At 41.2% G+C, this 24,224-nt stretch overlaps 1 protein-coding gene across 1 annotated transcript; it reads right to left on the bottom strand.

The window, feature by feature from the left end:
* Positions 1-3,026: 3,026 nt before the first annotated feature.
* Positions 3,027-10,050, bottom strand: EIF3F (eukaryotic translation initiation factor 3 subunit F). Its single transcript, XM_064663831.1, has 8 exons — positions 9,742-10,050; positions 9,590-9,660; positions 9,391-9,470; positions 8,195-8,332; positions 7,057-7,148; positions 6,731-6,867; positions 6,495-6,608; positions 3,027-5,623 (listed from the first exon to the last, which is right to left on the bottom strand). The coding sequence occupies exons 1-8, from the start codon at positions 10,022-10,024 to the stop codon at positions 5,546-5,548; spliced, it is 993 nt and encodes a 330-aa protein (XP_064519901.1). The 5' UTR covers positions 10,025-10,050; the 3' UTR covers positions 3,027-5,545.
* Between the last annotated feature and the right edge of the window lie 14,174 nt (positions 10,051-24,224).

Below are 24,224 nucleotides of genomic sequence, written 5' to 3' on the forward strand. Positions count from 1 at the left end.
GGGAAGCACCCGGGAGTCCTGTGCCACCTGCTAGGAAAGTAGGGAGAAGTCCACACTGCAGCTTTCCTGTAGCACCACTGCAGTGGAGTTCAGCCCTAATGGGTGTACCTCTAAATCGAGTCTGTAATCCAGTAACACTTGAGTCTTTAGATCAGCATCATCATTCAGTAGCCATCAGGGAGTCAGTCAAGTCACCTAGGCCATCAGAACTGCGTGTAACACGCCAAGAATATAAAATACATAAGTGGATGGAGCTGGAGGAGTTGCTGCTTTTGATGTAGTTTTGATGTAGTTGAGATCTAGGTCCCAAGAGGACCAAAGATAAGATTGTCCTGACCACTACATACAGTTTTATAGAAAGAAATCTTAATTACAGTTATTTGTATGTAATTAGGGAAGTGTAGTGTTTTGTTTCTGTCTATTGTAATGTTTATTCATAGTGTACTCTGAATAGATATTACATACACGTTACCTGATGGTTTATTCATAAGACATTCTGACCAGCCACATACAATTTAGGAAGGATCCACCTATGATATTATGCACCAGTTACTTGAGGTTATTCAAAATATCTTTTTTTATGATAAACATGTTAGCAGTTCAGAGACCATTCAAATGCGAACAGGTTTTTTTTTCCTGCAATCTGGTGCAGCATTTCAGCTCTAGATGAAACAACAGCCACTGTTTTATTTGTCTGTAAAACAGCGTGAAGTGCAGGCAGCAGAAAATAGGTGGGTAATAATTTACTGTGCTTGCTTGCTTGCTTCAAATGAAGAGCACCTAAAGCCACATAAAGAATCTGATAAATTACCTATCTAGAAAAACTGGGCTTGTTCTCTCTTGTTTGCCCAGAACACAGCAGGAGTGGCTTTAAGAATTTAATCCTCACAGCATTCTTCAGCTGACACTCCAAGTGTCTGTCTACTTTATTTTACCTCTGTTAAGCACATTTCTTTCAGGAGAGGTATATATCTAAATCCCTGTTTCCATGGGAACCGATTACATTTATAAAATACACAATTCTTTTACTCTTCTTCCATTTAGTGGACCATTTGGATTTGAGCTATTTAGGAAAAGAGCAATTTGTTTTAAAAACAAAGCGTGAAAGGAAGAAGAGAAAATATTTTAACAAACTGACTGACAAATGTCTGAAGAATCTGTTAGTGAATATTAGTGTCAGCAGGAATATTTGGAATTACTTTTTTAGAGCATGAAATGGGATCATTGTGGTCATCTAATTTGACTCCCTGTATTTAAAGGAAATCCCTCGGCTTGTTGGTATAGCTGGAGCCTGCACATTTAGGAAACCTTCTAAAACCCCAGGCACAGTCAAGGCAACTTCTCACTATAAGAAAATTCAAGTTCAGTGAATTTAAGAGACAAACTCTTGTTCTTCTCTTTTGTGATGTTCTTACATCTGCTCCTAAGACATGACACTGGACAGAATTCTGGTCTGGAGTGACTTGGCTCCACTTCATAACAGTGCTAACTGAGTGCTATCAATAGAGCTGAAACAATTATTCTTTTTTTCCAGAGAAAGTTATTGTTGGTGGTATAGGTCACTAAAGCATTGCTGCTCCTCCTATATATCCTGATTGGAACATTATTCCCCACTTAAATAATAAGAAGCATTACTTTGATGTTCTATTCCAGCCAATACAATTAAATTAAAAACAGAAAAACTTTCCCTCAGTTTGTTGTAAGAAAGAAGTTCTGGTCAGCTTTGAACCATAGGTCAAAGTATAACAAACCAACAGGATACTGAAGTGGTCCAAGTCTACATTATGTACTAAAAATACTTTTCCTGTTAGACTGCCTTGTGACTGCAGTCATTAAAATGCACATAACCCCACTTGGCTGTTGAGTTAACCCTCCATGTGTGCAGGGAGCACGTTCAGCTCACTTCAGGAGGAGCTGTGAGTTTGGTTAGTTGCTCAAGGGAGAGTCATTGCCCAGTGAGTCATGTTAGTGCTCCACCCACTGTGGTCCAAATCTTAGGATTTCACACAGTCCTTACAACTGAGTTGCCAACGGGTTTCTAGTTCCGTTGTGTGGAAATAGAAACTTCATCCTTCCTCAAAGCACAGGAGGAGAACAGCAGGTTGTTCTGCTTAACTGCTCTAAAAGAGTAATATGTGTAACATTTTTCACCATTAACCTTAGGATTAAAGCCATGCATTTCAGGTGTACGTGGCGTTATGTCCACACGTTCACAAATTCACACACCAAAACACTACTTCCTCTTTGCAGCAGACTTAAGTGTTCTGCCAAAAAACTTAAGTGACTCAACTAACAAAGCAAACTTAAATGACCTTCATCCCAGTATACGGAAATAACCACCAAATGAAATTATAATTCTGGAACGAAAGATTTTTTTTTAAGTTTCAAATTGCAGATAAAGTTTGTTATTCCCAACAATATAGAACTTCGTACTGCTGAGTTAAGAAATACTGGAGCATTACCAGCTCCTCCTTAAATTTTATGAAGGCATTTCTGTTAAAGATAGTTCTTGATTTTGATAAGTAACACAGCGTGCTTTCATGTGCTTGCATGTTTTACATGCACTCTGACAGATGGGAACCAGCACAGCCTTACTACGCTAGGAAGATATCAGAGCAAAGCATAATCTGTGTGCTAATTAAACTGCAGATTGTCAGAAGTCACCATGCTCACTGAAAAAAACATAAGGTTTCATTGCCTCTGTACTGCACAGAGGTGCTTTGCTGAAACTCTGGTTTGTTGAAGCTGACTGAGATTACATGTCTGAGAAGGGCCCAAGGCAACAAGGTGGACTGATTTTATACAGTCCTCCAACTTCTACCAAAAGGGAACAAGAGAATCAATTGTAACATTGTACTCTGTTCTGAATATTGTTATGTATATTGAGGAAAAGTGTTCAAGAACTTCATAGTGAGGTAAAACCCCAAGATCAGTTCAACTGATTGCCACAAATAAACATGTAACACCAGAACATCCAGCAATGTTGCACTCATTCAGAGAAGCCACTGAAGAAAATGAACACGCCAAAAGATAGAAGAGCTTTTATTATATTAATGAGATTAATAATGTGACTAAATATAATGTACAGAAGCATATCCAGAGAATTATCTATCTCAGCTATTTAAAGCTAACTTTGTCAAAGTTACTTGGAGCAACACATCCTAAACAATCAAACAAAAAAAAGGAGAAAAGTCCCCTAATAAATCCATGCAGTTTACAAATCAATAGTAAGTTAAAGCTTGAAATCCTTGATGTTTCTTGACTCTGAAGCTTTTCCCACCAGATTTTCTATTGAACTTCAAATTTTTAGATAGATTTCTGTACACTGGAACAATTCTAATAGAATACCTTTACTAATTCCTGTATACATTTTACAATTCCAGAGAAGGAATGCCTTCTAGGTAATAACACAGCAAAGGCTTTACAGTTAAGCAGAATGATGCATTACATCTGTGTTTGCAATGTTGTCCTTCACAAGAGTGGCCACTGAAATTTGAAATCAGGCATTCAGAACTCCAGAGTCAAAGTAAGGATCACCATGTGTCCATTCACAAGGACACAACAGATGGGATTAGTTTCTAAAGGGAAACTCTTTTCCCACTCCAATTCCTAGCATTTGGCACTGTACTGTCTGACATACACCCAAATCCATGGACTTTGGTCTCTTCAGACAGCTGCTTTGAAGTGAATTGTTTTAGGTAGGAAGCCATAACCTCAGTCCCTTATGATATGTCTTCATTAGTCTTCAGGTACTTCCAAGGACTGGCAAATTACACGATGATCACAAATTGATTCTTTCATCTCAGAACTTTGCATGTTGTGCACACCAGCTTATTAAATGACATAGCTATTCAACTTGCAGTGTTAAAAATCTTTCTTCTTACATTTTCTCACTTTCCTAACAGGGAATGGCAAAGAGTTTCCTGGCAGAGGAGATTAGGGAAAGAATATTATGCTTTCCCCCCTGCAACGTTTTTGCAGTAATTGACTTACCCACCTTTGCTGCTTGCTCTTTTCCTCCATCAATGTCAAAACTTACTTTAAAAAACCTTGTGAAATGTTAAATGTTTGAAGTTAAGAATATCAAGTTTAAAGAAGAGAAGGGAAAGCAAAACATTTTTATTCGGAGTAATAAAAACCAGGAGTTGAGTCCTAATGCTCACAAATAAGATTTTCAAATGAGATGGGGATCTTTTTATACCTTCAGTTTTATACATATTGTCCATGCAATTAGAACTTAGAATTTAGCATTAAGTCACTGGGGGAACTCTTCTAGATTGGAACCAGTACAGGATCTACAGATTTGTAACCTGAGTCTTATTCTGGGGATTTATCTGACAAATTAGGACAGCAATTATTTTGGGGAACACTGTCTTTGCATACTTCTCCAACATTTCAAACTCATTCACCGAACAGTCACAAGTAGTTAGGTGGGAACAGGTATTGTCTTAGAAGAGGGATGCCTTAACTCCATTAGGTAAACCTCCTCAGTACAGCTGAACAGCCTTCTAAAGGTGATGTTATTAGCTGAGACTGAGTGAAGTTGCAGATAATATTGGTATTCGCTCAGCTAGAACTCATTTAACATGAAATATGTCTTGGGGAGAAAATGGGGTTTCTGTTTGCATAATTTTAGCAGCAGTACAGGGTTATGAAACATAAAATTCCTATTTGATGACATGCAACTTTTAACACCAAATTTCATGAACTGTCATTTTGCTGTCCTTTTCTTCTTTGGCAAAGATGAAACTCCAGGAAGCACACTTATTTAGCTACAAATGCTTTCCAAGCCCTTTTACCATAAACACAGTTGCTGGCTCTAATTCTCTGAATCCTCACTTTATGAGGGGCTAATGCTTTTGATTTTGACTTTCTTTCCCAAAAGATCATAAAATAATCAGATGCATAAAAATTATATAATAAACTGAATTTACTATCAGTTTACTGATAGTAAATTTACTCTGTCAGTACCCTGCTGAAGGAATATACACAGCACCACTAATAAACCAGTGACCACTCTGTAGTCCTTCATGGTAAAGCATATTACATGCAACACAAGACCCCACACTTTCAGTGTGCTTTAAGAGTTGGAAAAAAAACCCTGCAAAGAAGTCTGCAGAACTGGAGTTGATTTGCATCTACTTCTTTCCTGATGCTGTTACCCCCTCCCTTTCTTTTAAAAGTGGATTGATTACACAATAAATGAGAACAGTTTCTTCCAGACAGAAGCCATTCTTGCCACTGCAATGGAACTTTTATTCCCAATACATTCTTACAATAAAGCTGTATTTTGTTATACAAGTCAATAAACCCAGGAGACAAAAGATTCTCATATTCCATTTTAAAATATCAGGCTCAACTGAACTGCAGCCATTCCCATTCATTTCCTGAAGCATGTTAGGGATTTTTCAGGGCAATGGGAATAAAGATGTAAACCAAGTCATGTAGGTAATTAAATTACGGTCCAAGGAAGTTTGTAACACCATAGAAAAGTGTATCTCTACTCATTCTTCGCTCCTTTAAGTGTAGGATGGCAACAGTTTCTTTATAAACTCAGAAGTTTTTCGTTCAGAGCAATCTGTGACTGTGTGAGGTTTGCCAAGTAGGTTACCATCAGTAGGTCCTGAAAGAGGGAGAAAATAACAGTGATCAGAAATATGAACAAAGATTGTAGTATATTAGGGAGCTGAATTTTTAACACCTGTAAAGCATTTTACAATCAGCTACTAGAAATACTGTTAGTCCTGAAAGTCCTACCCTGAGGAATGCTTCCCTTGCAGGAAGCTTTTGGCATTCCTGGAATATGAAACACGGCTTGTGAAATTTTAACTTGAAGTTCACCTATGTTAACCAGGCAAGTTAAAGGGTACAGGCAAAATTAAAAATTAGTTCTGGTCTTGCAGACTGTGGGTGAAAAACTTATTTCAGAACTTCAGAAACTTATTTCTGTAGAAAGAGAAAACTAAGGTAGCATGCTAGAACCTTGTTCAAGTCCTAAGTGCTATGCAAAATTAAAAATTAGTTCTGGTCTTGCAGACTGTGGGTGAAAAACTTATTTCAGAACTTCAGAAACTTATTTCTGTAGAAAGAGAAAACTAAGGTAGCATGCTAGAACCTTGTTCAAGTCCTAAGTGCTATGCAAGGAGACAGAACTTCAGCTCAGGCAAAGGAAGCTGTCAAGTCACCAGTTATCCTTGAAATTCAAACTTTTTAAGTTTTGTAATTCATATTGTCCAATCAAAATGAAAGAAGAATTGGTGCTGGTTTGCAGATTACTTGCATAATTCCTAACTACTTTAAAATTTATTCTTTGATCTGCAGTTGATTGCAATATTATTATGGTGAGCTCCTTTATCCACTTTCAGCCCTGACAACAAAGGGCTACTAACACGTTTGTATGAAAAGATTGTTTTGATCACAGACAAATTTGTGTCTGTATGACAAATTTTCAAAATTGCTGGCAATTCACAGAAAAAATTAAATTATCAACTTACATTGATATTGCTGTTCAACATTGTCTCAAAGTCCTCTGGTGAAATCTTTGGCACCTGGTTAATAAGATCCATCAGGAAGCGCCCAACAGTGTTGTCAGCAGCCACTTTGCCAGACTAAGCATAAAAACACACACTTCACATGAGTAAAACTCAGTAAGTTTATGGCCCAGAAAGAAAAAATATAAAAAGAAGTTTACATCAGACTTATTTTCCAGCTGATAGAAAGCTGGCCTTACCAACACATCCTCGGCGTACTGCAGCACCATGGTCAGGGTATCCTGAATCCGGGCTGAGGCTGAGCCCACCTGCTGTAAGTCACTGGACAAGCCAATCACTCGATTAGGGCTGAAACAGGTCTTCATGATGAGATCCACTGAAAGCCAAAGGAGAATCGATGAAAAAAACTGTCACAGAACCCAGCTGAAGATTTTTTAGGACAGCTTTAGCAAGACAGTCTAATTCCCAGTAGAATTCCCAGAATGGCAATTTTACCAGGGTAAAAAAAAGCATTTGAACAGTGTCACAACGATGGTTATAACCAAAATAGGGAAGAAGCATTTACCTCCTATCCGCTCTGTATCATAATAAACATATTTCACTGTTAGGGGTGTGAACATCACGCCCATAGTTTTACCAGGGACTCCCATTGGGGCACTAGGAAAAAAAAAAGAACAAAACATTTTCAGCATGGACATATATAAAGGAGGAAGAAATAGATTTCCATCTCAGTGATCTCTGTTAGCACTAAAGCATGAACATGAGTAGGTTACTCATTCTCACCAAAATCAGCAATTTTATGACTAAGGATAACTGAGAACAGGAAATCAGTTCTGGCATGTTATTAATTGCCCATTTTCATCCAAGAATATTCCTAGCTGTCTGACATTTGTCAGCATGAATGCATGAAGAGCTAAGTACTATGATCTTAACAACAGTTCCTTGCTTATAGAGCAGGTATTCTTCTATCCTGAAATACTTTGAGAAATCACTGAAGGAACAAACAAATATGGCAAAATTCAAGTTCAAAGCACTCTCAACACATTTACTAATCCTAATATTCCAAGTATTCGAAATCCATTATGCTTCAAGTAATATGTCATGGAACAACTCCCTTTTTGAAACTGCACAGTCAAGCAGCAGTACCTTCTCTACAAAGAAAGGCTTGGGATTTTTATCTTACAGAGGAGAGCTCTTCAGCCAATACTGGGAAGAATTCAGTGAAGCAGAAGAGTTTAATTTCTCAATATTTAATCTTCATTAATTGACAAAAATGAAAGGGTTAAAGGGAAGAAAGATTCATCAAGAACATGCTGTTTCAATTATGTTTTAACCACACTAATCCTCCAACTTGTATAAATAAACCCAGTGGCTACAGGCTAGCATTCAGTCAGTGTGATGAAGTTAGTGACATTACTGCTAGCTGTGTAAATCCTGTGAAATGTCCCAGAGATGCTAATTAAGTCACTATTCCCCACCCCAATGAGGTACCAGCTTATGAAAGGTTAGGTCTTTCAACCTACATGGTCAAGACATTCCAATGAGAAGTAAGCAATGGTCCCTGGCTCACCACTGTGTTTTAGCTACTGCCCAGTATTGTCCAAAATGGGACACTGCAGCCCGTGACATTACTTGTTACCCTGAAGGGGTGCCTCTCAGTAATTCCCACAGCTCCCCTGCAGAAATGCAGCCTCCCAGAGTACCTGACATAGGCTTTAATGCTCATGCGTGAATTCTGGAGACTTGTGTCCACAGTGAGGTGGATTGGGTTGTGCGCTTCCCGGCTGTAATACTCGTGGATGAGGACTGAGTGTTCCGTGATGTCATGGCCTGTTGCATACCTTCAAAAGAACACATGTTGAGGAGCCATTCTTCCAACATTCAAGTGCCTGCTCTTCCGTACTGTTGGTATTTAACAGCTTTGTATGATAAACCACTGATTTCCAAACACTGAGCTGCAGCAGCATACTAAATACAAGTGTTTTAACTAAGGATTCTGTAGTTTTATGGCCACCTGTCCTGGAATTGTAGGAATCACAGGCTGAGTACACCCTTGCCCAAAATACGCACGGGGCTGGTGTTGCAGTACCAGCCATAAAAATGTTGGTACAGCTGACATCAGACACCCCATATTCACTTATCTGTCACTGTGTTCTGGACCAACTCTTTACTTCTGTACAAATTCAGACCAGCTTTGTCTTCCACAAATCAAACATCTCTCTGCAGGAGGTATAACTCGTTCATCTGGCTCCTTTAACTGCTCTGCAATTAGTGTCTCACATCCATAGGGAAAGTCCTGTCATCAGAACTGCACTTTGCTGTGCCATTAGAAGGTTGTTGAGGAAGTCTGCTCCACAGGAACAGAACAAAGCTATTTGGTAGGATCAGAGAGGCAAGAAAAGACTAATAAACACACTGTCACACACTCAGACACACTCTGTTCCCATATATATGTACTGATCTTGCTTTGCAACCAACACACAAGTACTTCAACCTTTTCTCAGCAGAGAACTATGCACTCCAGCTGGTATCAGTGATTCCCTCTGACGCCTTTGGTACTTGAAACTACTCTTTTGTGTTCTCCCTTCTTTCTAACCAGTTAACTTCCATGTATCACAAGTAGTATGTTCTAACAAAGCCGTGAAACCATTTTCTAACTCATCACTTCTCTGCGATACTTTGCTAGACATAAACCAAACCAAACCCTGTAAGTCTCCAATACTCTCTCTTCCTTTTATGAATTGGAGGAGCTTTACCCCTGACTGTAGAACAAGAGTTGCAAGATCTTACTGTCACAACCATTAGTGCTTCTGCTTCTCCATCTATGACAAGCTGAATTATGTATTTCAAGTAGTTTAAGGGACCAACATAACTGCTTGCGTGTTCTTGCAGAACTTACCAGCCCAAGATGATCTCGCTAGGAGACACCTTTTTGTGCAGCTCATACATGTTTTTGGCAAACTCCATATCGACTGCCACCTGAGAAACGGGACAGGGCCGAGTCAGCGGTTACAGGGCTGTTTAACCCTGGGCGGGAGCAGCTCAGGCTCCAGCCCCATCTGCGGAGCCCAGAGCCCCCCCCCAGGCCGGCTCCCTACCTCATCCTCGGACTCATTGTGCGGGACGGAGAAGCAGTTGGTGACCTCCACCGAGTGCTTGTCCACGGTCCCTGCGGGAGGGAGAGCAGCGGGTTAGGGGGCGGCGGGGGGTTCTCGCCCCCAGGCCGCGGAGGGGCGGCGGCGGCTCTTACCCAGCAGCGTCCCGATGACCCGCGCCGCGCCCTCGTTGCGCCGCTCGAAGCTGTCCACGATGGAGGCGAGCACGACCGGGTGCAACCGCACCACGCGGCCGCCGGGGAAGGGGCCCGAGAGCGCGGCTGACAGCGGCGCGGCCGGCGTCGGCGGAGCCGGGGCGGCAGGCGGGGCTGGCGCGGCTGCGGGGGGGGCGCTCCCGGCTGGGGTGGCCGGAGCCGCTGTCGGGCTCTGCGGCGGGACTGTCGCGGGAGGAGCCGCGCTGGGCGCCGTAGCCGCCATTTTGCAAGGAAGAGAGGTTGGAGCCTCCGCGCCGACAGTGATTGGCTGAGCCGAACGCCTGTCACGCAGTGCTACCTTCCTATTGGGGAGAAGGGCGGTCTAAGGTCCGCCTTCCACCTGGTAACCAATCCGGGGAGCGCAATGGGGGAAGGCGCTCTGATTGGAGGAAGAGTTCAGTCCGTGACTGAATCTCATTCTTGTTCCCACCCCCCAGGGCCGGAGAGGTTTTCAATTGGGCTCTGGCATTCCCCACCTCCCTCCCCATCCGCTCTTCTATTGGCTAGCATGGCCCCTCCCTGCTGTCTGTCAGGCAGAAGAGCTGTTTATTGGCTGCGGCCGGGCCCCTCCCCTACAGTGGCGGAAGAGCCGCGCGCTCCCCGGGCCGGCGGGGCGGTGTTGCTGCTGCCTCGGCCTGTGAGGGCACAGGCAGCAGGTGCTGCTTCGTGGCTGTGTGGTGACGCGGTAAACGTGGCAGTGCAGGCGCGGCGCCCGGTGAAGATGTGCCAGTAGTGCTGAGCGTGGGGTTATAGAGCCCTTGGAGTCTGGGCCCGGTGAGACCGGCCAGTGCTGTTAGTCCTGTTTGCCAGCGCTGTGTTGGCAGTGACGCATGGAGGAGTGAGTGGTTGTCAAGTTTCGTGTAGAGAGCAAATGGAGGTGGTAATCTCTAGCCAGGGTTTAGCGATTACCCAGCAAACTGACTGACTGGATATAATTTGCCTATTGCTTGTAGTGCCCCGTGTGTGCACTCTCGAGGAACAAAGCCGTGTGGGTGGGGCAGGTGTGGTGGTGAAATGAAGCACGTATGCTCTCAATAACTGGTGAGAGGACTGGATTCCTCAAGAGCTTCCTCTTCCTTCCTTAGCCGTGTGTATGCAGCTGTTACCAGTTGTAGTAACATAGTAACAGATTTACCTCTTAGTTCAAAACACTTCACCGCTGTTCTTAATGTTTGACAAACTTTCAAGGCAGAACTTTACATGTCATTGAAAAGTTTGGGGCCTCTTTGGCTTCAAGCTGTTCTCTTCCCACAAGTAAATTGTGTGTATACATATCTATAATCAGCAAAAGATAGAGAAGTCTTGCCTCCTGATAAAATGCTTAGTCCAGTGAAACTATGGTAGCCAAAAAACCTGCATCAGTCCTCTGGCACTACTTTGTCTACCAAGTGGCTATTTGAATAATTGAGAACATTCCCAGGTAGTTGTTTCCCAGGTGTGGCAGAGAGAAAAGTGCAGTGGTGGCTCTGGTGCTATCTCAGATACAATCATCTTAACTCTTTTATAGATCTGCTTTGGGCTCCTGGCACACTCTTTCCCACATTTGGCTTACCAGGTAAAGTAATTTTAATATAAAAAAAAGATTTTATCATGATGGATGGCCTTTGGAGTTTTCTCTGCTTCATTAGTTGAGGCACGAATGTGTCATTGAAGACAGGCTCTTCAGTATAAAAGGAGCAGCCCAATAAAAAGATCACACATCCTGCCCATGTGCCAGCAGTTTGCTTCTTTTACGTAAGTGGGGAACACCCGTCAAAGCTACAAAGGAGAACTAACGCACAGGAACAGGACCAGATTTTATCTCTTCATTAAAGCACTTCCAGGTCTGCATACCAGCAAAAACTAGATCTCCTATTCTTAGGCTTTCTTTTCTCTGCAGCCTTCATTTCTTGTAGGTGTGCCTGGGTCAAATTGCATAAAGCTTTAAAATTGTTTCTGCTCCCAGGGCTTTGATGTGTCATTGAGGAGTCTAATGTGTGAGGTGTTCTTATTAGAGAGCAGCTGTTTGATCTCATTCTTGTTTGCATCAAACTGTCCTTGGTGCCTAATTTGACATAGTCAGCTGCAGAGTCATGTGAAGCAAGCAAGGCTGTATAAGAGCTGCCCATTGTACTTTTATGTTGCCACCTTAATAACTGGGCAACTTAATATGGAGCTGCAGTTGTGCTTCAAAACTGGCAACTGTGATAACCTTCTTTTAATATGTAGCTGTCAAGTTGCTGGACAGAGTGTTGGAGAGTGTACAGGGTGAGTAAAGATGGATGGCCTCTATCTCGGAAGTCAGAGATCAGGGGTTGGCTCACACAAAGCCCACTTAATACAAAGATTGTATAAATCTATAGGAATATCAGTCATGTCATAGTGCTTGGAGATGTGTCCAAGCTACAAAACTGTTTTTCCTTGCTGAATAATTGCTGAAAAATCAAGACCTGAAACAATACTATTTCACAGAGTATCATTTTACTTTTAGAGGAGGGTAGATACACTTATCATTGGTGTCTATTGATGAAAAGTTGATGTCCATCTAGTGAGATGATTAAGATGTTCTGATACTACCCCCTTATAGACATCTGTTTGCCTAGAGGAGAAACAGAAGACATGTTCATATGTGTACATAGATCAGCATGGTAACTCAAGGCCCTCTGATTTTACATTTTTCCTTGCTTGGTTTCTCTGCATCTGATTTTGGTGGTGAATATAATTAATCACCTAGCTCTGCTCTTATATGATTCCTCTTTATCATCCTTGCATGTGACCGAGTCATTATTATCGCATTTGCTGTCATTTCAGCTGCATTTTCACAGATGATGTATAATTTTTTTATCAGTAACTATCTTCTTATCTTGCCTGTATTACTGGAAGTAACATCATCCCTTGCTCTAGGCAAGGTATATTTCTTACATTGCATTACAGGTAAAATAAAATACTTATAATTTATTTGATTCATCATCTCAGGATGTAGTTTTATCTGGTTAGTTTCATGGGATTGAATCTGACATTTTTATTCCTTTATTATAAGAAAAGTTTTCTATTGTGCATTCTGTCTACAAATGGAAGGAGACACAGCCAGGACAGGTGACCCAAAATAACCAAAGGGATATTCCATACCATATGGCATTGTGCTTGGTATATAAAGTGGGAGCAAGAAGGTAGAAGTGGGGATGTTTGGAGTAGTGTGTTTGTCTTCCCAAGTAACCACTACATGTGATGGGTCTATGCTGTCCTGGGGATGGCTTAACACCTGCCTGCCCATGGGAAGCAGTGAATTAATTCCTTGTTCTGCTTTGCTTGTGTGCACGGCTTTTGCTTTCCTTAAACTGTCTTTATCTCAATCCATGAGTTTTCCAGCTTTTACCCTTCTGATTCTCTCTCCCTGATCCCACTGGTGGAGGTGTGAGGAAGTGGCTGTGTGGGGTTTGGTTGCTGGCTGTGTTTAAACCACAGCAAGGATCTGTATATTCTACCTTCTATGCAGGACTTTTATATGATGCAGTCGTGGGCAATGATTTCAAATTTTGGGTTGTGAGGGGTTTGTTTGGGGTTTTGGGTTTTTTCCTATTAAAAAAGGTAATAGTTCTCTTATTTATTCTTAATTGAACATCTTAGATACTCATTTACTCTCATGCATTTGGGATTGCCAGTAGATGAAAGACAATTGTTGACAGCCACCAGCTCTCAGTGCAATGTATCAGCTCGCTCAGCTTCATCATTTCAGCAAGAGGGATTCCAGCCCTTCCCTGCTTTTGTGTAATGTTTTATGGGGCCACCTTAATTATTGGAGAAATAACACTGGCACATAGGACTACTGAGGTAATGCTTAGAGTGAAAATCCAAATACCACCTAAAAATAATGAGGTGTACTGTTAATTGCATACCTCACTGATAAAAGAATATACATTTGCTAAAGTTAGAGTGGCTATGGAAGTTATCATTAGGTGATCAAAAATAGCACACTGGGGGCTGCCAGGCGCTTTTTAGTCACTCCATGGAAATATAGAGATCCAAGGTAAAGTAAAAGTAACTTTGCAGTAAAACTTACCATAAAAAGTAACTGAGAGCAATGCCCACAGGCTGGCATACTTAGGGCAACAGATACTTTCGTGGTCAGTGTTTTACTCACTGAGGAAGGGAAAATAGAGAAGAAGAAAAATGCAAGACAGCAAATACAAGGATGAAGTAATAATAATAAATATATAGGAAATGGATGAAAAAAACCACGGATAACTAGAAATAGGATTGTTTGGGAAACGTGAAACATCTTGACATCTAAGATTTGTGGCCAATGAAGGATGGGGGATCTTGGGGTGGCTCCCAGAAGGCAGACCAACCAAAGGTACCGCCTCTCCTGCCAGCCGGAGGACAGGCCACCCTGCCGGGCGGCTGTGCAGGCTCGCGTTGTGCGGGCCCTGCAGGGGTGGTTGCCGGGGGCTGTTCCCGGCTCCCGGAGCCCGGGGGATGAGCGGCGCTCCCCGGCAGAGGGAGCGCGCTGCCCGCCGGCACTGGGGCCTCCGCGGGATTGAGGGGTTATTTATTGCTGAGGGAGGCACTTCGGCTTTCCCCTCGTACCACGGCAATTAGAGAGTCGCGAACACAAACCACGGCCTTTGTAACCACTTAGCGCTAATTAATTGGTGACTTCACTCTGCCTGCTTTGAAGTTAGTAGCGTAAGCGAGAATTTGTGCACAGTGCTTTTCCCACCGGGGTTTATTATATGTATTTCACTTAGCAGTTTATTTTTTCGGTTAATAACATTGAGGTGGAATCAATGAGGTGGAATCCATTAATTTTACCTTAATCTTACCTTAATGCCTCTGTGCCATTTCACATAAGAATGTCACAGAGTGATTTACTTATGGGTGTTATGGCTGTGCAATCCTAACGTGTGCTGTACGACCCCAGATTTTACTGAAATACATGGAAATGAAAGATGTTTTGAGTTTTTGGTGAAAGCACAAACTCTCCAACCCCTCAAGACATTCCTGCTTCTTGATGATCTACAATAATGATTATTTTCTGCTTTTGACTCAAATCATGGTCAGATGCAGCTTTTGAGTGAGAGGCATTTTATATACTACTTGTACTTAAAACTAAGATAGAATGTGCTTGCACTGACCTAGCAAAGCATTTAGGTGCACTAATCTGCAAGGTCAAAACTTGTATCTTTACAATACATTGCATTTTTCTTGCCTGCCCTGTGCAGTGAGAACTGAAGAAAACTGAGATATGACTCTTAGCATTTTTTCTTCCCCAGGGAGTATGAGGTAGAAGTGTGGCAGCACTACTGTCCTTTCCATGTAATCAACTTGAATAAGTAATCTCTGGCAGGCAGCCTTTAACACAGTGTCCCTTTGTCTGGTAACTTGCTGCTACTGTGCTTGACTTAAAAGCATTTGTAACAGAGCAGAGCTGTGTCCTTGAATACCTACTGACATCCAAATAAAATTATGTAATGTCACTGATAGCAGATAAGTGTGAAAGTTCTTGTGCAGGCGAGTTTCAAATATTAAAAATTTCTAACACTTATAACAGCTAATGTGTCAGTGTGCTATTTGTTGAGAAAATAATCTCTTCTCAGAGTCCCTTGTTCTTACAAAATCACTTTACAGCTTTAATTCTCTTATCAGTAAGCATGTCCTTTCTTTGGTGTCTTTACAACATGGGTCAAAGTCACCATTTTCCATACATTTCAGCTGAGACCAAAATTGCATATGTCCCCAAAAGCATTGAGCGAGACCTTTGGGACTGGCAATGTTCACTGTGTCACTCAGCACAAACATTTGCTTTGGTGTCTTGAGACAAAATTTGCATGCAGAAGTGAAGTAACTAGACTGGAAAATACGTATTTCACTTGATGGTGTAGGGAGGCCTACTGAGAGAGAGAAGGGCAAAAATGCTGTTACTTTATGAACTCCAAGGATTATATTTCTATGATTTTTACATCACCAGAGTCTGACAGTGTTGTCTGTTTCTTCACAGCTCTGTGCATTTTTTCCTGTGTGAGGCAGCTGCATCATGATATGTTGGATGAATAAGTGGGCAATGAGGGAGAAGGTAAGAGGATAATGGGAGCTGAAAAGGAACAGTGGTAATAAAATTTAGGGGACAGTTTCTATGTAAAAGCCTGGGAGACCATTGCATTTCTGTTACTGGCATCTTGATTGTTGTTAAGGCAAGGCATCTGTGAGACACTGGATTATTATATTAATTATTGGCTTAGACCAACTCAAGTGTGTGTGGGGGGGGGAAGGGACAGGTCGAATTTCATGGAGCTGAGGTGATGCCCTGTCCCACACCCTGGCCCCTGTGAGTCTCCTGGGACAACTCCAGAGCAGCTGTAAAACCCCTTTGGTGAGCTTGTAGCTCAGGCCCTGGGGTCTTACAGCACCCATATAACTGAAAAAATGACAGAGACATGCTTTGGGTAGTGTTTGAGCTCTTACAATGTGAAGTGTCTGATAACAACTAGATAGTATTATTCTCCTATCTGTGCCACTGACTTTGGGGAAGTAATTTAACTTTTAAATTTCAGTTTTCCACTTCTGCAAAATATGATTAATGATGCTGTAGTGGATAGGTTTGTATATAGGACATGCACAGATAGTTTACTGAGGAAATACCTTACCCTTTGAGGAAACAGCTTTGAGAGGAAGCTGAAGAGTGCATTTCCTGACCCAGAAGTTGTTCCTTTGGAAAGAGAGGAAGTCTTCAACTAGCCTAAGCAAGAGTAGAAGAGTATGGAGAGTAGTCTCTGTACTGTTTCCCAGTAATAAATGGAAATAATTCATCAGCTAAGTTGAGTTGATGCTGCTGAGATCTCAGGTGTAGCAGCAAAATTTCGTTTCGTTTTTTATCAAACCTATCTATCATGAAAGCTTGGATTATACTTGCAAGAGCTACTTTTTGCTAACTGCTGTCCTAACCAATCTGTAGATTTGAAATGCCACGAGCGCTGACATATGAATTCATCTTCTATATTCTGATTGCCAATTTGTCTTTCTCCATCAGAAAGCACGATACAGCATTGGCTGAGTGGACTGCACAGGACTGGATGGACTGGTCTGCACAAATAAAGAACTGATTTCAAACTGCCCAGTACTCCAGCTGAATCACAAGCCTTTACAACACTGCTCAACTTGAGCTATTGTGGCAGGTAGGGGAGTACACCAACACAGTTAATTTGCCTGTTCAGGTTAGATTTCCAGTCCTATTTTGAAAAGTCAAATTTCTGTTTGCAGCTACCACTTCACAGTTTTCACAGTGTAATTTGACCTGAAAAGCTCAGAATTTCCAGATTTCTTTTTATATTTTCTGTGGATTTTCTGTTCTATTTCTCTCAAACATTTGGGATTTGCCACTTACTATTCTGAATGACATCCCTTTGCATATCTTTTTTTTTTTTTACATTGGAATAAAAAACAAGCTGATCCATCACTGAAATATCCCAGTCATTTGTTTCTGTAGCTGCCAGCAAGGCTGCCTTCTGCCAATGGCAAAATTTATGGGAGATATCCCTCACTATGCCCTGTCATCTTCCCTTATCTAGCTCTGTCTAGAAATCTTTAATTCTCTGCCCTCTGAAGTCTACAGTGGATTCTGCCTTTTTCTGAAAAGACTGTAAAACTCCCTCCCAGATTCTTTTGTTGTTAGGCATTTTCTTTATCAAATTTTATACATTGCCTCATTTTTAAATGCGACAATATGTTACATTTTTTCTCTATATAATTTAGAATATTCTGTAGAGTTCATTAACAAAATAGTCAGGTTCAGTAAGTACATTTTATCTTAAAGACAGTGGAAGTCAGGACCTTTTGCGTTTTTATGCCTTGTCCCAGTTTAGCAAATATGAGGAGAAAATCCCTTCCTCATTTCTGAAAGAAAAGAGTTTTGAATGGTAGGAGAAGCCTACCCAGAAAAAGACAGTACTTTGAATTCTTTATAAGAAGTCTCCCAATGGCTCTAAAACAGAAGAATATGTAGGTGTTGCAACCTTACTATTCACTTTTCTTGTACTTCATTTGCTGTTTTAAAATCAGGTAGCCCAGAAGTTGCTGGGTGATACTTCTCTAGTAATTTCTGGGACAGAATCTTGAGTTGTATTTCCATAGTCTATCTTTTCTCTTGGGTGATTGCCCCTGTTTGGAGCCTGGACTCTCAATGTTCTCTCTGTGGTCACTGATAAGAGAAGTACTTCCAGAAGGCAACTCGGTCACCTTGCTAAAGTCTAATATAGGTGCTTGTAGTTGCCCTGTTAAGGCAATTGTCACTCTGAGTATCGATTGTATGGGGAGTCTACAGAGCCCAAAGAAGGCACCTAATTTACCTGCTTAATGCAAACCATCTGAAGGCAACTCTGAACTGTGAAAACAGATTGTGCTATGGCTGGCCAGCAGTGGGGCAGCTGAACTCCTGAGTATTTGGGAATGAAGGGGAAGCTGGGCTAGCAGCTTGCTTTTCTGTTCTTGCTTCTACACTCTAATCATCGTACTCTAGTTCATGAATGCATCATGAATGTATTTTATCTTATTCTGAGCATACCTGCCTCTATGGCTTTAAATACCTCATGTCTGTATAGCTAAAAAAAAAGTTTTATCTCTCTCAAGGATCTGGTTTTTGGGGAATGGTTTTGTTTGCTTTGTTGCCTTTTTTTTTCTTTAAAAAAATAGTTTGTTTTAGAAACAGAAGGACAGGAGCTAAGGTCTCGTTGTGGGGGCAGCACAACATCTCTGCAGCAAAATGAAAGTCTAGAGGTTAGATGTACACTGTGTCCAGTGGAACTGAGTAAAATTTTACCTCAGTCCATGCACTGAGTCCCATATTGGCTGATGTGGCCTTCAGAGACATCTAGCCTTTAGGAAACACTGAACTTAGAGGCATAGGTGAAATATTGGTCATCTGAATATAGCCTAGATTCTTTCTGCATCAGAGTAAGACATGGATAGTAATGCTACCTTGCTTTGCAGGACAATTATGGGCACAATTATTTTAGTTTGTTAGAAGTCCAGATATTCTGTCCTGAGAGATGTATGAATTCAGTAGATAAATAAAGAGAGTGAAAAACACTTCTCCATATTTCTTCTGTAAAACATTTCTGAGACTGGCAGTCAGCAGTGTTTAAAATCACTCTCTTGAAAAGAAAAGCATCTTGCTCTCTGTGGTACTGCTTGCTGTTTCCCAGTTTGAAATCAACTAGCAGGACCCCAGAGGGTTTCTCAAACAGCTAACCATTAAACACGGTCAGGAACAAAGATCAATTGAAAACACATTTAGAATTAAGCTTCCTGGTCTGCTTTTAATTTCTTTGAGTCAGCATTGGGAGTTATTACTGTGGTCAGTCTGGCCTTTTATTGTCCTATGGCTTATTCATATAAACAATCAACTTCAGGGATGGCCAACAGCTTTCTGGTTTTTTCTCCTAATTTTTTTATTTAATATCTTCAAATATTCCCAAAGTTATTAAAAGGATTATGGTTTTAAATGCAGACAGCATTAAATAGAATCACGTTATTGGAAACAGAACTATATTTGTGAGTCTCAAGGGAGTTTGCAAGAAACTCACTTTGGAAGCAGAATTTGGGTCATGGGACCTTAAAGCTTCAGTAGCTTTCTTGAGTCAGGGATCTGGATTTGTGTAGCCTGAAATATTATTTCTGTTTGAATGGCGCTATACAGGCACAAAAGGATATATAGCTCCTAAGGATTTGCAGTTCAGATAGAAATCAGGAATAGTCATGGTTTGGCTGAGATTACTCATGCCTTTAGGAGGGGAATCCTAAATGTAGTTTGTAGCAACCTCTGGGCAATAAAATGACTGACACACCTGCAGCTCTGTTCATGGCTGTACTGATCTCTGAACTCTTTCTCATGGGTAAGGTGCCATGCTACTGTATTGCCACCAGAAGCCTCATGCCAAGCACATCATTTTGTTACAAGTGTTGCAATAATTGCTAGATTTGGCTTTGGGTCTTTTTCTTTTTTTCATTTTCCTTTTTTCTTTTTTTTTCTTCTTTTTTCTGACAAGCTACTGTGGTCTACTCTTGCAGTTTTGGGGATCCTTAGGATATTTGAGTGTTGAAAGCTGAAAGCAATACAGCATCACTGTCAAGAAGATAATAGTAATGGATACACAAACATACATATGTTTGCCTTATATATGTTAAAAAAATATGTTGGCAAATACATTGCAATGCAGACACACTCCAAATAGAATAGGTCCAAGAAGCTCTAAGGCTGTGTTAGCACAGCAGCCTCCCTGGACCAATACACCCTTCACAGTGGGGCTACTTAATTTCTGTGCTCCTCTGTTTGCCATCTCAAGCTGACCTGCTCAGGTACCACAGCTATTGCTGTATGGCAACGTTTGTAATGCAGGCATGGAACTTCACAGAAGGACAAGCACATGGGAACAAACAAGACCCCCAACAGAGATCTCAGGCTCTGAGTCAGTATGCTGAATCTTTTTAAGGGAATAGCAATAGTGATAGCTTCAATACAGAACAGGGTATTCATCTTGAATAATGGTAGCCTAGAGCCAGCTAATTATGTTTGCTAGGTGGTTTCCCTAAAAAGCAGATGTTGGACAGATGGTAGTCAGATGATCAGTCATGCCACCACCTACAGTAAATCTGAGGGCTGTGGGGAAAAAGATAATGTGTGGAACACACTTCTCATTTCTATGGGAGCCTTGTACTTTTTTTACAGGTATACGAAGGCTCATAGAAATGTATAACTTGTTGGTTAAGAACTGTAGAACTGCTGCAGATAGTTGGCTATAAAAAGTTAGCAAAGCTTCACCTTGATATCCTTGTTACCCATGGGTGACTGAATCGTATAAGAGAACTCTCCAAATGTAATGAGACCACATGCTAGCCAGAGTTTTGCAGAAACCTGTTTTAGGCTGGAACACTTCTTGGTTCTCTTTTTTCATTTTCCTTGAAAACTTTAGTATGCTTTTTTTTCAGTCCGCTTTCTCATGGCACTCCTCTGCTGTTGTGTTGTGTCTTGATAGCATTGGAGTAGTATCCCTACAGCTGAAAATTGTATTTCAGTATTCTGTTGCAACCGAGGTACTCGAGCAAATATAACTGCCTGCATAGATATGACTTATAGCACAGTCCAATATCTAACATGGCTTAGGTAAAGTAATGTTCAGTCTTTATCATCTTTGTTCAGTATGGGAACTAGAAATGTATTTCCTGGGTAATAGCAAGCCTTTCCTGAGACATAATTCTGACCATGGGTTCAAAACTGTACTGATTTTATTGTATCCTAATTGTTACTGAATACATTTGTTTTCTCAGCTGAAGTCAAATTACAGGACATATGCTATTCAAATAGAATATGGTGCTTAATTGTTTTAAGTGGTATGTCTAGTTTGAGTCACCACAGGAGAAGTTCTTCTAGGTTTTGGGTATAACTTTTGCAAAGGCTTAAAGACTGTTCCATTAAAATGTAATCTTTGGTTTCCATTGCCCTTTAATCAAATACAAACCAGAGCTTCCAGGGATTGTAATAATGTATCAAGTTGAATTTGGCACTTTTGCAGCCCATCAGAAGAAGTTGTCCTTGACAAAAACAATATTTTAAATATCTACTCGCAAGCACTGGAGCCAAAAGGTTGTTATTTCATTTGGCAAAATACCTTCCCAAGAACAAGACTGCGACCTGAAGCAGAGCCAAAATAAGCTCTAACAGATGCTTAGCCTAGAAAGCAGTAGATTGAATGGCTAAAATTGTTAAAAGAGTATATAGGAAAAGGGAAGGGCAGCTACCTAGTTCTGCTTCTGACTTGCTGTGTGGGCAAGCTGCATCCCTTCTGTTGTAGTGCTCTGCCAACTAGAGGACCTATCTCATCAGCTTGTCATCTCACTTCAGCTTCTGGGGCTGAATCCATGTCTTGCTGTGAGTACTGCCATGGTCAACAACAGAGCTGCTTCTGTTCATAATGGCAGAGGAGCCCAATTTTGTTCTTTCCTGACAGACTCTCTTTAGCTTGAATAGTGAAAACTCTTTGATCAAGAGGCTCTGCTGTGGCCTTCCATTCACTCCATCTAGTACTTGTGCTTGAAAAAAAGTTTCAGATGCTAGTGAGATTCAAGAATTGCAAAATCAGTGCTCCTGTGGTGACTGAGGTTGATCTAATTGGCCACACATTCCTTTCCACTTGCTGGTTCTGGCCTTATCTGTCCTCATATAGTGCTGCGTTTGCTCTGACATCTGATGAGAAAGTTAGTAACTTTCTTAGTGTCATTTCTGTTAGTGGAAGGAAGGGGTATGGGACTCTGAGGCAAGGACAGAGCAGGACTGTGGTGGCCAGCAGTTTGGATTGATTCTGGTTGTTGTAAAAGTACAGCCTGACAATGCTGTTCTATGACAGTTTCTGTGAAACTGCAGCTTAAATCATTCTCCAGGTGCTGACAGAGGGAGGAGGTGAGGACGAAGAAGCTAAACAGTTTTCCTGGGGTACAGAGATGCCTGATCCATAACCAGAACTGTGGTTCCTGGGTTCTTAAGTCAGACTGTAATCACAGATATCACCAGGATAAAAGCAGCTGTTTGTTGCTCTTCTGGTAACAGTCAGTCTCGGTGGCCTTGTTCAAGTCAAGAAATACCAAGTGTCAGTGCTCAAGGGAAAAGTTAAATAAATGCTGGTTGTGCTGCAGTAAGAGGTTGGGACAGATTCTTATCTCATTGACTTTGATGCATGCCTGGAGTTCTTAGAAGCATGCTGTAATGTGATATAAAGCAAACTAAGTTACATTAGTGGCCACGAAGTACTCATGGTGAACAGGAGATATCCTTTGGAAGGTGTTGGTTCACATTTATTCAATATCTTTTCTTGGGGATTCCAAAAGCACTTACCTGGGCTTGTCACAATCTTGGTGAATTTTTATCCTGATGTTACTCTAATGAGGTGATATGAGCATGGTGATAACAGAGAAAGCTTTTGGGAAGTTAGGATGTAGGGGCAGCCACTGAAAATCTCGACTTGACTAAGAGCATCTGCTTCTCCCTAGAAGTCTGACCTTGTACTAAATATGTGCCAGCACTGTGTTACCAAGAATGCATGCTGGGAAAGAGCACTGCCACAAAAATCTCTTTCCCAGTATTTCCTAGGATTCCTGGGATTCAGTTTGGCCACATCTTGAACAAAACCACAACTGCTTGGTTTATATATCTTCATATGGCTACTTCAGGGAGATGTTTGGGCTTTGGCCTTGTGAGGTCTGGTAGAAGAAGAGGTTTTCTTCATCCTGTATTTAAAGAAGCCTCAGTGGGTTGCTGGGATATTGGCCTCAGCTTCAAGTTAATGAAACCATAGCAACCTGCTGTGGGATGCAGTAGATGACATGCTATATATCAAGAGTTGTTCAGGCTCTGCGAAAGTGAGAATAAACCTGATTTTAAAGAGCTACTACAAGTTTGGATAAGACTCTGCAGTTAACAGTGAGGGGTCTAGGACACAAATAAGCTATTCAGGTTCCATCTAGCAGAAGCTAGATGTGCTTGCTTTAGTGTAACTATAAGGAACTGTGTCTTCACAGAGGGACTAAGCCTAATCTGAAACCAGTTGTCTCTCTATAAGCACAGACAAAGTCACAACAAGGAAGATATGCTGATTATTGGCTATAAAATGCCATGAAAGAGTTAGGTGGCTCAAGGAGCAGGTAACGAAGGACTTTTTTTTCCAGTCTGGTTTGGCCTCAGATTGTGTTGTTCATTCTGTATTGGCCCAGCAAGCCATCTTTTAAATAACGTCTGTATCATTTGTAATGATTTTTCTCTTTGGTTCATCTCTGGCATTATGAAACACTTCAGTTGAACAAAATCTAAATTTCTGTGGTTAACTTCCTTGGTGTGCTTGTAGGGTTTTTAAGTGGTACCCTTAAGAAGCCATTTGCAATGCCCCAAACACTTACTGATATTCTAAAAAACCAAATTACAAGCAATGTTTATTCTTGAGCATTATTAACTTGAAGTATTTCTGGCTCATAGGAAGTCTTAGCTCAAGTTTATCCCAATTCAGAATAAAACCAGTGTTTGCAGTAATCTGCAAACCAGGAATTCTTACATATCCCCTTGGAAATGGCAATTGCTACATGAAATCATGTGTTTGTTTATTACACAATGAAGTGTTGAGCAAGGCAGAACATCTGATTAGAACTGGGAAGCCTTGAGGTTTCCAGCCCAGAGTTTCTGCTTTGTGAGGCAGAGTACTAGAAGCCCAGAAAGTAATCCTTTGCAATGAGTTCCCTACATTCTAGGTTACCTTGGAAAAGAAGTCTAGGGGCCCTTACTGCCTATAGTCCTGGTTAGTGCACTAGATTACTAGACTAGTCAGACTAGACTAAAAATCAGATAGGGCTTGAACAAATTTGATTTCTTTTTAATTTTTGACCAGTGAGGTCCTACCTTCTGTGTGGTC

This window comes from Pseudopipra pipra, chromosome 8, assembly GCF_036250125.1.
Source record: "Pseudopipra pipra isolate bDixPip1 chromosome 8, bDixPip1.hap1, whole genome shotgun sequence".
NCBI classification, from domain to species: domain Eukaryota; kingdom Metazoa; phylum Chordata; class Aves; order Passeriformes; family Pipridae; genus Pseudopipra; species Pseudopipra pipra.